Here is a 15,896-nt window from a genome sequence, read left to right as displayed (position 1 = left end):
AGGCTTCCGGATATAGTTCTCCTTAAATAAATTCTGTTGGATTTATCTTCTTATCTTATATATTACAGACGTTACTTCAAAAAAAGAAGATGATTACGTCCTAATTTATTCAGGATCCCTGTTTTTATTTCTGTCATGCCAACAGAAGGAATACTTAGGCAACAGTACCATCACCTGACACTACTGTCATGCCAACAGAAGGAATACTTAGGCCACAGTACCATCACCTGACACTACTGTCATGCCAACAGAAGGAATACTTAGGCAACAGTACCATCACCTGACACTACTGTCATGCCAACAGAAGGAATACTTAGGCAACAGTACCATCACCTGACACTACTGTCATGCCAACAGAAGGAATACTTAGGTAACAGTACCATCACCTGACACTTCTGTCATGCCAACAGAAGGAATACTTAGGCAACAGTACCATCACCTGACACTACTGTCATGCCAACAGAAGGAATACTTAGGCAACAGTACCATCACCTGACACTACTGTCATGCCAACAGAAGGAATACTTAGGCAACAGTACCATCACCTGACACTTCTGTCATGCCAACAGAAGGAATACTTAGGCAACAGTATCATCACCTGTCACGGCTTTAAATTTTATACTGGTAAATTTAACCAGTTAAGAAGATTGACAAAACCTTCACATGCACTTTAATCAGAGGTCAACTTTGAACATTTTCACAGTGGTTTACACCACCTGACACTGGACTTTCATAATCGTAGTTTAATGAGGTCATAAGAGTTCTGAAGTCCGAAACAAAAAGTCCTAACTTATGTTCTAAAAATATTGGTAGGTTCAACGAACTTGTTTTTTTTTAAAGCTTATATCAACTCACACTGTCTGTCTGTCTGTCTGGTAAAAGGTTGGATTCGTTATTTCTCCCACACCCAAATTCGGATCAAGTTGAAACTTGGCACAATAATTTATTGACTAAAACAAGAATTACTTATTAGGCCAATAAGAACAATCTGATATAAACTTTGTCACATGTAAATTATGAGTGAGTCTGGTGTGAATGTTCACTTTGGTTTCTTATAGTTATAATGTTTGGTGTAATGCACAAATTGTAAGACACATTTTAGATTATTATTATTATTATTGTTATTACTGGTGATTATTTGATACAAACAAAGGAAATAAAACGTTCAGTATTGGCAGATATGGCTAAATATGTAGGGTTTGGTCCATTTAAATAATTGTACACAGTATTTCGCACACTCCCATTTTCGGATCAAGTTGAAACTTTAAGCATTATGTATTGATATAAATCAATTAAAATATGAACCAATTAGTCAATTATTTATCGGTATTTTTTATATCAAATACGCTTTTATCAAAGGATCTATTAAACTTGGGTTATTAATTACCCCATTAGCACGCTTCAGTGAGCAGTTTTTTTTTCTTAAGTCTTGAGTGGGTCAATTTGTTTTTGATTGAGTTCAGTTGACATGCATGATTTCAGTGGGCATATTTCAAAAGATTTTAGAGGGCATATTTTAAACAATATCATTGGGCATATGTTTAATGACTTTGTAGGGCATATTTTAAACAATCTCAGTGGGCATATTTTTAACAATTTCAATAGACATATAATTAATGATTTTAGAGGGCATATTTTAAATGATTTCGATAGACATATTTAATTATTTTAGAAGGCATATTTTAAAAAATCTCAGTGAGCATATTTTTTATAATTTCGATAGACATATATTTAATGATTTTAGAGGGCATATTTTAAATAATCTCAGTGAGCATATTTTTAATGATTTCGAAAGACATATATATATATATATTTAATAATATTATTAATAATTTCAGTGGGACCCCCGGAAGCCCAGCGCTTTATCGCTCAGCCTCCGCTTGCCAGTATCAAGGAATCGTCTGGTCTAGAGTAGCGAGTGCTTGTTCTTTACGTAGAGATTTTATCCAACTAGAGAAAGATTTATTGTAGATAGTACTAGATACTATTAACACCTTCAGAAGTGAAGAGTTGTTTCCGTTACTCTTTAGTAAACGTTTCCATTAAATAATATACAACTATGACCTTGAGATGTGTGCGTGCGTGTGCAATGAAATTAGCATATTGTAATTACGTTGACTGTCTGAACCAAGTACACATGCTGTTGTGGCACTAGACCATGACTAAAGTGTACAAGCAGAAGAGATATTAGATGGCCTCATTGTTGGGATGTCGTCACTGGAAGCATATTTACCCATACGGACAGGACAGGTAAGCAGCGATCTTTCAATCATACTTGACAGTCAGTGGGATAGAAATAACTTTGTCTCTTGTTCGTTTGACATGAATGGTGAGTTAAGGACTTCACTGATTATTTATTCATGGCTTCAAGTTTCACGCTCACTTTCAGACAAGTTAAGAACTTGACCGATAGAATTCATTGCGTTTTTCTGTTTTTATTTATCACATCGGCCTCCAGTAGCGAGACGATCCCCCAGTGGTCACTGTACACAGCGAGACTCAACGATCATCCAGTGTCACTGTACACAGCGAGACTTTACGATCATCCAGTGTCACTGTACACACAGCGAGACTCAACGATCACCCAGTGTCACTGTACACAGCGAGACTCAACGATCACCCAGTGTCACTGTACACAGCGAGACTCAACGATCATCCAGTGTCACTGTACACAGCGAGACTTTACGATCATCCAGTGTCACTGTACACAGCGAGACTTTACGATCATCCAGTGTCACTGTACACAGCGAGACTCAACGATCACCCAGTGGTCACTGTACACAGCGAGACTTTACGATCATCCAGTGTCACTGTACACAGCGAGACTCAACGATCATCCAGTGTCACTGTACACAGCGAGACTTTACGATCACCCAGTGGTCACTGTACACAGCGAGACTTTACGATCACCCAGTGGTCACTGTACACAGCGAGACTTTACGATCACCCAGTGGTCACTGTACACAGCGAGACTTTACGATCACCCAGTGTCACTGTACACAGCGAGACTTTACGATCATCCAGTGTCACTGTACACAGCGAGACTCAACGATCCCCCAGTGGTCACTGTACACAGCGAGACTTTACGATCACCCAGTGTCACTGTACACAGCGAGACTTTACGATCATCCAGTGTCACTGTACACAGCGAGACTTTACGATCATCCAGTGTCACTGTACACAGCGAGACTTTACGATCATCCAGTGTCACTGTACACAGCGAGACTTTACGATCACCCAGTGTCACTGTACACACAGCGCAGAACAAAAACAAATCAAACTTTAAATAAGTAAAAAAAACAAAAACAAAGCTTATCTAAGGGGGGAGAAGTCCGCACTAAAAACTATCTCTCTATAATTTAGAAGCTATTTCCTTTATTAGATATCAAGCAGAATAATTAACTACCAAAAATTTATTGACTAATTATTTATTTTTTAATTGATTCATGTTTGGGGTTAGGGTGTGGAGACGAAAGGCCCAAGAGAGATCTGAATGGAAGGATGTGTTGAAGCAGACCAGAGCCCTCCATAGGCTGTAGCACCACGGGATGGATGGACTTTATAGGTACAACAAATAATTATGTTAAGTTTTAGCATTGATCCGAGAATGGGTGTGGATGAAAAAACGTGTGCAATGATCTAAGGGGAGAAAACCCATAAATATTTAGCGATATCTATGAATCCTAAAATTTCCCTTATTGATATAAAAACAAAATGATTAATTACCAGTAATTAATTGACTAATTGGTTACTTTTTTTTATTGATTAATGTCTTGTCAATGAATAATTGTGCAAGGCTTCAACTTGATCCAAGAATACAAAGTTGGAGAATTAACGTGTAAAACCTTTTAACAGACAGACAGACAGACAGAGTGAGTTGATATAAGCTTTGTAACAAGGGACGCAAATATAATGTACGGAGTCTGTTGGTCGAGTGTTAAGGCGCTTTGTGTCCTTTTGAAATGATCCATTTAGACTATGAACTCTGAAAGGTAAAGGAAGTCTATGGACACCCTTAACCAATTTATGTTAGATGGCTTTCTAATTGCTTGTAGCTAATCATTATATTATTTATTTACTTAGTTTTATAGCTTCATCCAGGGGTGTAGCTAGGGATTTTGGGGCGGGAGGGGATTGACATCTTTGGGGGCCCTAGCATTTTAACATTCGACATCATGAAATGAGATAACGTACTTAATAAATACAAAAGCCTACATTCCAATTGGTACAGTATAGCAGTCAAATTGGTTCAGTATATCAGTCAAATTAACAAGAAATAATCAATAAGAATCTTTTAATAAATAATACCTTTGTTTATTAGCGAAATAATGCATAAGTGACTAATTTCAGTTCATATCGCTTCACGTCGTGCTTTCTTTGCAGCAAAGGCATCTATAACATCATCTACATCGATACTCTCTTGTATTTGTGACTCCACTGACATTAAAGCCATGCTAAGCCTTTGTAGCGTCATTGTGATCCTGAGATATTCTTTGATGAAATTGAGCTTTGAGAATAATCTCTCACATGACGCGATGGAAGTGACCTGAGTTAGAGGTATTCGGATGGAGGTTGCAAGGTTTGAGCACACATCATTACCATATAAAGCCAGCTCCTCAAGTTGTCAATTGGTGATTGTGGCACTGGTTTGTTGATGAAAAGATCTCGTGCATCAATGAAATGAATGAACAAGTGATTTGCCTGTATTTAATCAAACAGAAAAAGGAACACCGTTTTTCATCAGCATGTCATCATCCATAGGCTCCAAGAGGTGTCTTTGTTTAAGAAGAAACCCAAAGGTGTCCAAATGGTTTACCAGCCTTTGGAATCTGTCCTTCATCTCCATATGAAGTCTGCCCAGCACTTCTGTTGCAACACGTTTGAATTGCAGTTCTATTGACAGTACTACATCAGAACTCAACTCCCCATCAAGTCTTTTCTTTCTTCTGGTTATTTTGATTACAGGAACATAGCATTCACTACCTGCTTTTGCATTTTTTTTTGATGGATTGGGTGATTGTGACATGTCAAAAGCTTGCTGTCAGAGTCACTCAATTTTATCACAGCATTAATTATTATTTATTATTATTTATTCATTTTATTTTAAATTATTTCCCCGTTCTATCCCCAATTTCATCACCAGCCCCACCTTTTCCTCTTCTCACTAGACTGAGTCCACCACCTTGGCGGCTTTTTCACTTATCTCCCTTTGATCGGGGAAAGATAAACACACTGTCTCTTTGGTCTTACCCGCCGGATGTCTGACGGTCGCAGTTGACACCACATTGGGTGGAATGCAAGTCAATCTTTCTCCCCTCCCTCCCACGTCTCTCTTTGATCAAAGAGATTACTCGGGTCAACACGCCTCGTGACACTCCAAGGTGGGACTCTTGTCGGACTTCACCCACGTGAGTTAGCCAATCCCATTTCCTGTTTCCGCCTATATCTCGCAGCCTTTATAAGGTAGATTAAATCAAGCCAGACCCTCTCATTTTCTCATTCTAGCTGAGCAATCGAGTCTGGACTATTTCATTTATTCTTACTCTTAGAGGAATACTTGGTGGTAAGCCGAACTTAATCACATTTCCACTTAATTACTTTGTGTATATTTCTCACTGGATATTATCATGTGTATTTTATTATTTCATTTATATTTAATTAGTGCATTGTGTATTTCTCACTGTCGTAAGTAGAAAACATAAACATATCCTATGTATGTATTTATGAATAGCATTAATCTATTAATGCCACGTTGCCCAATTGATCTTTGATGCAAATATGTATATATTTGTACATCTTATTTTGTTTCTTTATCTAGGCTGACCACCTTGATAATTTTACTAGCGCACTAATACTGCGCTTAGAAAAGAGATGAATTATCTCCCCTTTAGTCATTCTACTTTTACGAGAGTTGCGTCCCTTTAACGGACGCTCTCCCCATTCAAGCTTGCTCCATTGTTTGTGGCCGACAGCCATGTGTAAACAATAGCGTCATGGTCGCTGACCACCGCCTATCTCTCCCCCCCCCCCCCGTTTTCTCTTCCAACATGTGTTGTTTATTTGAGATTATTATTTCCCCTTTTATGTACATTTTTATATTGCTACTATCAGCCATCTATGTTTCCAAATCCCATTTGTCATCATCTCTCCATTGTGCTCTAAAGCAATTTTACCAATCTGACGAATGCACCTCAGTCGAGGGCAACGATAAGATGCATGAGAGACATGTCCTAATTTGTCTTTATTTATCCGCAGCCTCCCTCAGGTGTCTGCCTATTTAGTGGGCATTGTCTGCCTAGTCTATTGCCTACTTGTTTGGATCACTTACTCTATTGCCTTCGTACTTAGTGCTATTCAGCACTGCACTCCTGCATATTTATTTGGCATTATCTACCTAGTCTATTGCCTTTGTACTTAGTGCTATTCAGCACTACACACGCAGTGAAAGCTGGTCAACATACATGTACCAAGAGCACAGATTGAATAGTTTCCACTTGCGCTGCCTGAGACGCATAATGGGCATCTCTTGGAGGGACCATGTCTCCAATCAGGAAGTTTTGAGATTGGCCAATATGAACAGCATGTATGCTCTCCTGACACAAAGGAGATTACGCTGGCTCGGACATGTCACCCGCATGCCAGATGGTAGAATCCCGAAAGATATCTTATATGCTGAGCTTGTGGAAGGAGTCAGACCCAAGGGCCGCCCAAGACTAACATATAGAGATGTCTGCAAGCGAGACATGAGAGCCTCAGGCATCAGTGAAAGTATGTGGGAAAACATAGCCAAAGACCGGAGTGCATGGAGACAGACTGTGCGTGCTGGGACAACCCTTGCTGAGAATAAAAGAATTGAAGCGACTTTAATCAAGAGGGAAAAAAAGAAAGCTGCCCTGTCTGCTAGCCCTAAATCAGAGGCATACAAATGTACGAATTGTGGCAAAGTCTGCCGTTCTAGAATTGGCTTGATTAGCCACACCAGATTCTGCCCCGTCTCAAGATTAAGCCAAAACCAGTGACTCACTTGGGCGCATCCATTGCCTTTCGAGACAAAAAGGAGCCATATTTGCTGTTGAGTATCTTCTACTGTCTACGTGGATCTACTCAACTCTACTACTTGGCGCTATCGGCTCTACTTGCCTGCCTATTCGACAGCCCACCTGTCAACTTATTAGGTACGACGTCCCTATAGACCCAGAGTCTGTGCGAGACATCATAGCTACGCCAAACCCTCTGCAAGTCACGGACTTATCTTGTTAACTACGCTGCCCACGGCAGATCAGCTCTGCCCGCAGTAAAATTGTGCCCACGGTAGCCGGCCACCCGCTCTACTGTGCCCACTACAGATATCAGAACTTTGGATTGAGACTCCACTAGAACTGTATCACCGGCAACCCTCTACCCGCTAGAGCGCCACCTCCAGCTGCAGAACCTCAAGCCAGGACACAGCCAGCTGCGACCCAAGCAGGACAACCAGCTAAGTTCAGAAGACAAAGTGACATACTCTCTTATTAATTGCAAGAATGATGATTAAATATAGTATTGATTAGAGACAGATGCAAACCCTTCCCCTTTTTATTCTTCTATGTAAATATTTATGTAAATAAATATTCTTCAATTTTTAACTTTGTATCTTTCTTTCATTGCTTGTCTAGTTCCGTGCCTGCTCCCGATTTATATGCTGACGGGTTGGTGTGTGATAGCTTTAAAAATAATCATCCCCTAGACATTAAACACGCCAAACACACATCACAATCGCTAACCTGTCACAGTGATCAGTTCTGTTAGTTTCTTATCATTTTGCAGAAAGCATGAAAGGGTTTTAATTTCTTCTTCAGCTTCATTATTTGCAGTCCAGACGTTTGTATGTCTTCTGAACTACATTAATTGGGCGCAGAAGATTTGACTGGTATTCCAGATAAGCAAAAATTTCATAACTTTCCACTACATGAAGAAAATTCTGTGCACTACTTCTAGTGTCCATTCTTTCAATTGTTGATTCGGAAAGTTTCTCCAACAGTTTGATGATTTTGTCGATAAGCAAAGGAAACTGCCGACATAACTTCTTCTCTTGCGGACCACCTTGCATACTCTCTTTTTTTTTAAACTCCAGGCTCCAGTTTGGCCCATCTCTTGGGTGAATTGGAAAATAAGTTGTACAATTCTTGTATATTTCCAATAAAAAAGGTGACAATTGCTGGATCTCAGCAGAATGAAGAGCTGCCAGGTTAATACAGTGATTATCACAGTTCAGAAATGTTACCTTTGGATTTATGTCTAAGAGACGTTTCTGAAGGGCCACTCATTGTGGCGTGTTATCATAAGTTTGACCTCTGCACAGATCAAGTCCAGTCCAAAGTCCAGTTTTCAGAACCAGTTCTTCATAATGTTGTCCATCAGGTTTCAAAATGTCAAAGTAACCAATGACTGATTCTTTTATTTCGAAATTATCATCATCCAAGTAACGAACTGTTAGGGATACCTGTTCTTGATGAGAAACATCTCGGGTGGAACCGAGCATCAGAGAAAAGTAACAAGCTTGCTTGTCTTTCCCAACAATTGATTCCCTAACTTGATTGCCCATACAAACCAATACTGCTGATTTTAAAAAAAAAACTTGTCTGTGGTAGACTCCTTCTTCATGTTCTTTTAGTCACTCTGGTTTCTTCCATTTGGTGAAAACAACTCCACTTCTGGAGAAAGTGATTTTGTTTTCAGTGCTCTTATCAGGTTTCGTCTTAAATGATAATGATGATGAAATACACTACCTTATATACCCAGTTACTTCCTGAGAGTGACACGGCACTAGTCAGAGCTAATCTTTGAAATTGAGAGTAACCCCGCACGGAAAGAGTTAATAGCCTGTGTGGAATACATGCAACACGGTCACTGACTTATATAACAACGTGAAAAGCAAGATTACATGACAGTGATATAATATTTAATTTATTTAAAAACAAATTTCGGACACTCATTTGGGGGCTCAAGTGGGGGCCCGAGGAGATCTTCAAATTCTCCCCCCTCCTCTCCCCACCCTAGCTACGCCACTGGCTTCATCCTCAAATCAATACAATTGCCCCGACAACTAGGATAGGTTACGGGATTGTTACGTTGCCCAACTTAAGACTTACTCTTACTATATCTCCAATATTTTAAAGATGTAATTTATGGCGTTTGTTACAAAGCTTATATCACTTCACTCTTTCTGGTAAAAGGTTCGTACACGTTATTTCTCCCACATCTAATCTCGGATCAAGCTGAAATTCGACACAATTATTTCTTTTACATGCCAACACAAGAATCAGTAAAAAATAAAACAATAAGGTAATAAACTATAGGTAATTAATTATTTTGTTTGGTATCTCGAACAAGGGAAAATAATTGTACTAGATTGATTAGGTTCTATAAGTTGAATTATTCCCCTTTATTATTTATAGTTACCTATTTTCGCGCTCCCAGGCACAGTGATTACCCTATTGGCTTGAGAAGGCTAAAGAGGTCTTTGGCCTCAAATTTGAATTCGGATCACTGACTTTTAAAAATATAAATACATTTAAAGAGCGATCACTCAGATACCCCCCTTCTTTTTTCCCCTACCCGCTTAAAAACTGGTCCAGACTAGTGATAGGATCATAGCGCATTGAGAAAGCTAAAAGCATAAAATTGCGCTAAAACAAAAACAATTGGCGAAAATATTTTTAATCGTGCATATTTTAATAATCGTTTGTCTAGATCTATTACAAATTTAATTACATGACTGATTCAAACCAATCGATACACATACACTTCATATAAGCTTTGTTATTTTTTAAGTATTTTTATTTTATTTTGCTTGTTTTCTTTCTTTAACTACTCTTTTAATTGAGAAATAGATTGCCAAACTTTTATTGTTTGATGCTTGAGAGGCGGTAATAGACAGTTGGACAAACTGGAACGTATTAATCAATAGCAACAATTCCTCAGTTTGTGTGGGTGTAACATCTACCCACATCTCTACAGCTATAAAAGGTGCAGGATAATAAATTATATAAAGGGAAAAACCGCTATTAGTTATGTGTTGTCTGTACGTCAGACTGTCCGTCATCTATAATTTTCCTTCCAGAACATATCATAAATATAGGTAGCATTGGTAGGTTGTTCCGACTTTTTTTTTTTTAACATGCTAATGTAAAATGGTTGAAAAAAACTGACTATCGATTATAGGTATTTTTTTTTTATTTAAAAAGAAATTGATGACAATTGATTGTTGGAAATCGCTTATTTGATATATTTTTAATTTAATTTTCCTGCCCAGAAATATAAAAATCTCATTATCGCCTTTTAATCGACTTTTTGAAATCGCTTATTTGATATATTGACATTTCATTTTCTGCCTGTCTAAAAATCACATTATCGATAATAGGTTATTTTTTAAATTAAAAAACGTAGGAGCGTGAAATGATTTTAAAATTACTTAATTGGCACATCTTAAACATTGATTTGGTTAAAACGTCGAAAAAAATTATTATCGATAATAGATTGTTTTGAATTTTTTAAATTAAACAACATATTGATGACAAACGATTGTTGGAAATTGCTTGTTAAACGCCCATCCATGAATTAAACCCTTAGATTAAATTTTAAACGTATAAGACACAATAGTCACGCGAGGAATTTATTCTGTTCTCTGACTCTGATTTCTGCATTTATCAATCTACCTTCTTTTAATAAAACTTATTAGAAGATTATCTTCAACTTTGAAAGAACATTCGAAAGATGTAAAACATTTTACAAAAAACATTTTTCACCACGCCAAATGAATCTTTAAAATTGTATGGCTTTGGGCAATCAAAACAAAGTCATCTCTTGAATATTCTTTGCAAATAGGTGGATCCGATGAGGGCCGCCTCTGAGTTTGTGTGATAATGGTCGTGCACTGGAAGGAAATCATTGTGTGATAGCACAAACTCTCTTTGGAATTTTGTTAAATTTTTAACATTGATCTAACCCTAAGCATTATAGTCATTGTATTGTTGACCTTCTTGAGGCGCAGAGAGACCACAGTTCATCTCATAGTCTTTGGATCACAAAACACCCAGCCCTATGTTCATAATGAGTCGTACGACGATCTGAAAAGAGGTCTGCTGAGGGGTGAAGACATGAACTGTAGCTAATTCAAGATTTTATTGCTTTTGAAATAATGAATTTAAAAAAAATGTCTGTCTCTTTTGGTCATGAGATGTATAAATAACACATTTTTGTTAAATAAATGAACGAATCATGTAAGGGCATTAACTTCCTGTTCAGTCAACTCCCTTTTCTCGCCTCATGGGAAATCTTTCTTTTTGGTATCAGTTCCTAATTGTTTATTAGAAGAAACTTTTTCTTCCACCTCTAATCATTTATTGATCACCTCCAGGGACTTTAACCAATAACGCCCACATCCGTATTTTGTTTGTGTGTTTTGTTTCAAACCTCTTCACAGCTAGTCACAAAGTTGAATTGAGCGATGCAGGGCACCTAATTCAAACTATTTCCATACTAAGGAGCTGCTACTTAAAGACAATGTGTTCGATTTCGATGAGTACAGTGTATCGCATGGCTACGCAAGTCCAGTTGCGACCTAGATATTTTCCCACATCGGATGAAGCAGAACTACATTGTTTGCATTTCATTAAACATAATATTGGGTCAATGACGACAGAGTGTTGTGTCTCCAGTGGGACGTCACACAATGTTAGAACATAATTTCTTTTCTTTTTATTTCTCATGCAATACCATTTTTATAACGACAATGTTTAGTAAAAGTGAATTGTAAACCAGGGTTTCTTACACTACAAATAGAACCCTCAAAGCCTCCTGAACGCAGCGGATAATAAAGCCTCAGAGGCTCAGTTCCATTGGAACACGATTTCTTTCAAGTGTATGGCCATGTTATATTTATATATATATATTGTTTATATATATATATATATATATATATATATATATATATATATATATATATATATATTAATGTTTGTATAATATATAATGTGTGAGAGTGTGTGGTGTGTGAAAAAAAAACCTAACATACCGTGAGGGAAATTTCTAACTCCGTCAAAAAGAAAGTTCCTGGCTACGCCCATGTAATCTTAAGTTCCACTTTTAATAATGACATTTAGCTCGAAGTCTATTTAAAACAGTCAATATAAAACATTAAATACCAGATTGATATCTTTTTAAAAGCTATTTAAAGCAATTTCACAGAGTACATTTTTATACAGGCGAAGCTATTGTAGGACACAAATTTGCTGTAGAAAACATAGAATATGATTTTTTTTTAAATTCCCAGACAAATAATCTAGAAAAAAAAACAAAATACTTTTTTTTTTAATTAAGAAAAACTCATCAAAACGAAATATCAAAAAAGCTAGGACTTATCTTATCTTATCTTATAAATTACAGACGTTTCTTCTTATTAACAGAAGAAAAGTCTGTCCTACGCGATTCTATTTGCCAGTCTAGTCGTGCATGGTAATTAGAGACTTTAACTAAGCTACGTCGTTGCATTTCAGGCTGATTTAGGTTAAGTACCTCAACAAGTATTGCGTCACCGGCCGGAAAGTACCGAATTATTGAACAGATTAGACTCTCTGTAACATATTTGATATCAGCTGTCGTCACGATGTAACCGAGTTCGAATTCTGCCCGATGCCACCATTCAGCAGTTCTTGAAGACTAGGACTTTTTAGTCTTTATTTTCTGAGACAACGTCCGAAACTTATAAACAATTACAATTACACTAGCTGATTTACCCGGTTTTGCTTGGGTTTTTGTTTGTGTATACATTTTTGTTTTATAAATAGAATGAAAGATTATAGATGTAACGGGCTTGATTTCTAGTTGGGATTTTCACGATAAATATAATAAGTTCAAGGACGATACATTGAACGTTTCAGTTGCCAGCTAAATTTAAAAAGGACTGAGCCATATTTGTGGCAGTATCGCTATTCGCAGTGGGTGATCTTTTTATCTCGAGTTAGTTGCCCATTTAGTTTTAAAACAAGTCTTCAAGTCATAGAATAAAAGTCTTAAGTTTCCTTCACATTAAACTTATTTTGTGATGTAATTGAAAGAGCTTAGAACATTGGGTTGTGCAGCGCTAAAAGGTGCACACATAAATGACCCTCTAGACCTTTTAAAAATCAAAACTTAGCAACACTTCCTTTATTCTGTACACCGATACAGCAAAAGGCTGAGCTATTTATATTGTGTTTTTTTGTGTGTGTGCCATTTACGGAAATCTCCAATCTAAAAATAAAAAATAAAAAACCTTGCATTCAATTATATGTAACAGATTAACTCTTTCTCTCCTAATAAACGATAACATCGTTGATTTTGACCTCATTAAATTAATTTTTGGTTTTATAAACTTAAATTTGTGTTATATAAAAAGAGCATGCATTCTCATAAGTTTATGCCAGAAGTAATGTTTTCTGATTACAAAAAAAAAATGTTATTGAAGTTTAATCATAACAGTGAACAATTGTGAAAAATGAACAATTCTGTCAGAACATGGAAAATAATTGCAGAGATCAAGAATTAAAAAAAAATGAGTCATGAGTTTCTAGAGATGTGTATCTTACCATAGTTATTCAAAACCATTTCTTGGCTAAATGATACAAACATACAGATATGTCCAAAGTTAAAGTTTTGTTTTGTTGTATCTAGGCCAGTGTGGTCAAGAAATAAACCTGTCGTTCTTACTCACTGACAACTGGACATAATGATCGTCCTTTAAAAGAACTTGCAGCATTGTCTTTTTAAGACTTGCCACCCCCACCCGCCCCTCTTGGCTTGTACTGGACAGAACGTCCCAAGAGATTGAGCGCGAAGATGACGTCAAGTCCAACAGAGACAGCGACTGCGCGACCCAAGAAAACGATAGCCAAGTATCAAGTCTACACAAGCATGACATGTGTGTGTGTGTGTGTCTTATTTGTGTGTGTGGTGTTAATACTCTCTAAAATAGCATTAAGTCTGAAACTTTTTTTCCCGCTGACTTCAAGTTACAGAACAAGAAATGCTATCACTTTTATTTATTGCCTTGATATAATTTTTTTCTATTTAAATGTCTGGTATCAAACTTAGACTATTAGATTGACATCTGGCAATATAGATCTATTCTTTCTTTTAATAGATTAGTGTATAGGTAGTGGGGGATGGTGGTACTCTAGGGAGAACTAGGTTTTATATTAACTTTACTAAAATGAGAATCCGACGATTATACAATAGAGTGGGTGTTAATTTTTTTTTTTACAGTTAACTTTTTTTAATAACATTTTTTTTATCAGAGAAAATACATGGGTATTTTTCTCTTTCATATCTTATTATCTTATAACGTCAGACATTGTCGCTCATTGATTAAATAAAATGCAAATAGTATATACTAAATTGATTATCAGCCATCATTTGTTTTCATTAAATTCATGAAAAAAAATATGAACAATGTGTAGAACCTTGAAGAAATAATATTGATAATTGATACTTTATCTTTTTTTGTTTATTTTATGAGTGGGAGGAATGAGTTGGAATTGGACGGGCTTTAAAATAGCTTTTTTAAAAAAGTATTTGGACATCATGTGATGTCATTAACGCCGGGACTGAGAGTAGACTGTAGCATAGAAATGTTTCTTTCAAGTTTTATTCTCTCATTCATAAAGTCTAAAGGTGAACATAATAAATAACAGTCAGTCGTTATGTTAAGATATTTCTTTTATGACACAAACAAAAGCAGCAACCAAAAAAAAAAAAAGGTTACAAAGACAGTTTGTGTGGAAAAACAAACTCAGAATCGGCCCTCGAAGTGGTCCACCCGGGCAGGTAAAAAGGCAGGTTTTAAAATTTTCAGAAAGAATATCCTAACGAAATTCTATCAAAGACAAATAACACAGAAGAATGGAGAAAAAAGGTTGACAGATCCTGTGTGGTGCCCCAAAGGTCCAGCAGACCAAGGGATAGGTGAAAGTGAATGTGAAGTTAGATGTGAACCCGGCCTAGCTGATGTTTTATAATGTATATCTAGTTGATCTAATTGTTTTGTAAAGGGTCAATCTCTTATTCAAAGCCTCAAGAAAAATACATTTCCGTAAAAAAAAAATTCTTTATTTTTGTTTTTCATTGCAATTATATTGTTTGCAGTTCACACGATAATATATAAAACTACTAATTAATTATTGTTTTAAATTTTGTCCAATTTATTTGCATAGTAAATTATTTTTTTCTCCTTAAAATAAAAGTTAACATTTTTTGGAAAATGTATTATTTAATACGTAACTTAGCAATACAATTGTAAAAAAAATATTTTTACATCAAAAATTTAAAACCATTTGCATAAATGTGTACAAAAATGGTAAATGGTCATTTTCCTTACCAAAATAAGCCTACAGTATTTTTTACTTTTAATAGTGAATAGTTGTAAAATTGTTGTATTTTTATGATAAAAATGCTTGGATAATGGATTTAAAAAATTAGATTTTTCGCTTACAGAATAGAAAAAAGTAGCCGTTGCATCAGAGCTTTGAATGATCTAAAATATCATGATGTCCGATTTGCATTTTCTTTTCTAGTTTCTGAGATCTAAACGAGACGGACAGACAGACGGACAGACAGGCCACACAAAACTAATAGCGTCTTTTCCCCTTTCAGGGGGCCGCTAAAAAAAAACAGTCATAAAGACACATACATGATACACATATATAAAAGAGTTGATACTTCATTTTCACATACAGGAAAAAGAATTGATTTATGATATTTACAGACTATAAAAAGAAATAATTTATGTTCAATATTTGAAGAGTTTAAAAAATTATAATTGCTTATTGATATTGAAAGCTAGAAAAAGAATGAACAAGTTCATCATTGTTGCAGACTAC

General features: G+C 36.2%; 1 protein-coding gene across 1 annotated transcript in view; it reads right to left on the bottom strand.

Annotated features, from left to right (window-relative positions):
* Nucleotides 1-13,801, bottom strand: part of LOC106070591 (probable insulin-like peptide 7) — a 44,889-nt gene extending 31,088 nt beyond the window's left edge. The window contains exon 1 of the mRNA XM_013230530.2: nt 13,608-13,801. Coding sequence (XP_013085984.2) covers nt 13,608-13,650 — 43 coding nt within the window. The 5' untranslated portion in view covers nt 13,651-13,801. The remainder of the gene's footprint in view (nt 1-13,607) is intronic.
* Nucleotides 13,802-15,896: the final 2,095 nt, after the last annotated feature.

Source organism: Biomphalaria glabrata, chromosome 6 (assembly GCF_947242115.1).
Source record: "Biomphalaria glabrata chromosome 6, xgBioGlab47.1, whole genome shotgun sequence".
NCBI lineage: Eukaryota > Metazoa > Mollusca > Gastropoda > Planorbidae > Biomphalaria > Biomphalaria glabrata.
Note: the sequence above shows the minus strand (reverse complement) of the source record. Positions and strands in the feature narration are given on the sequence as shown.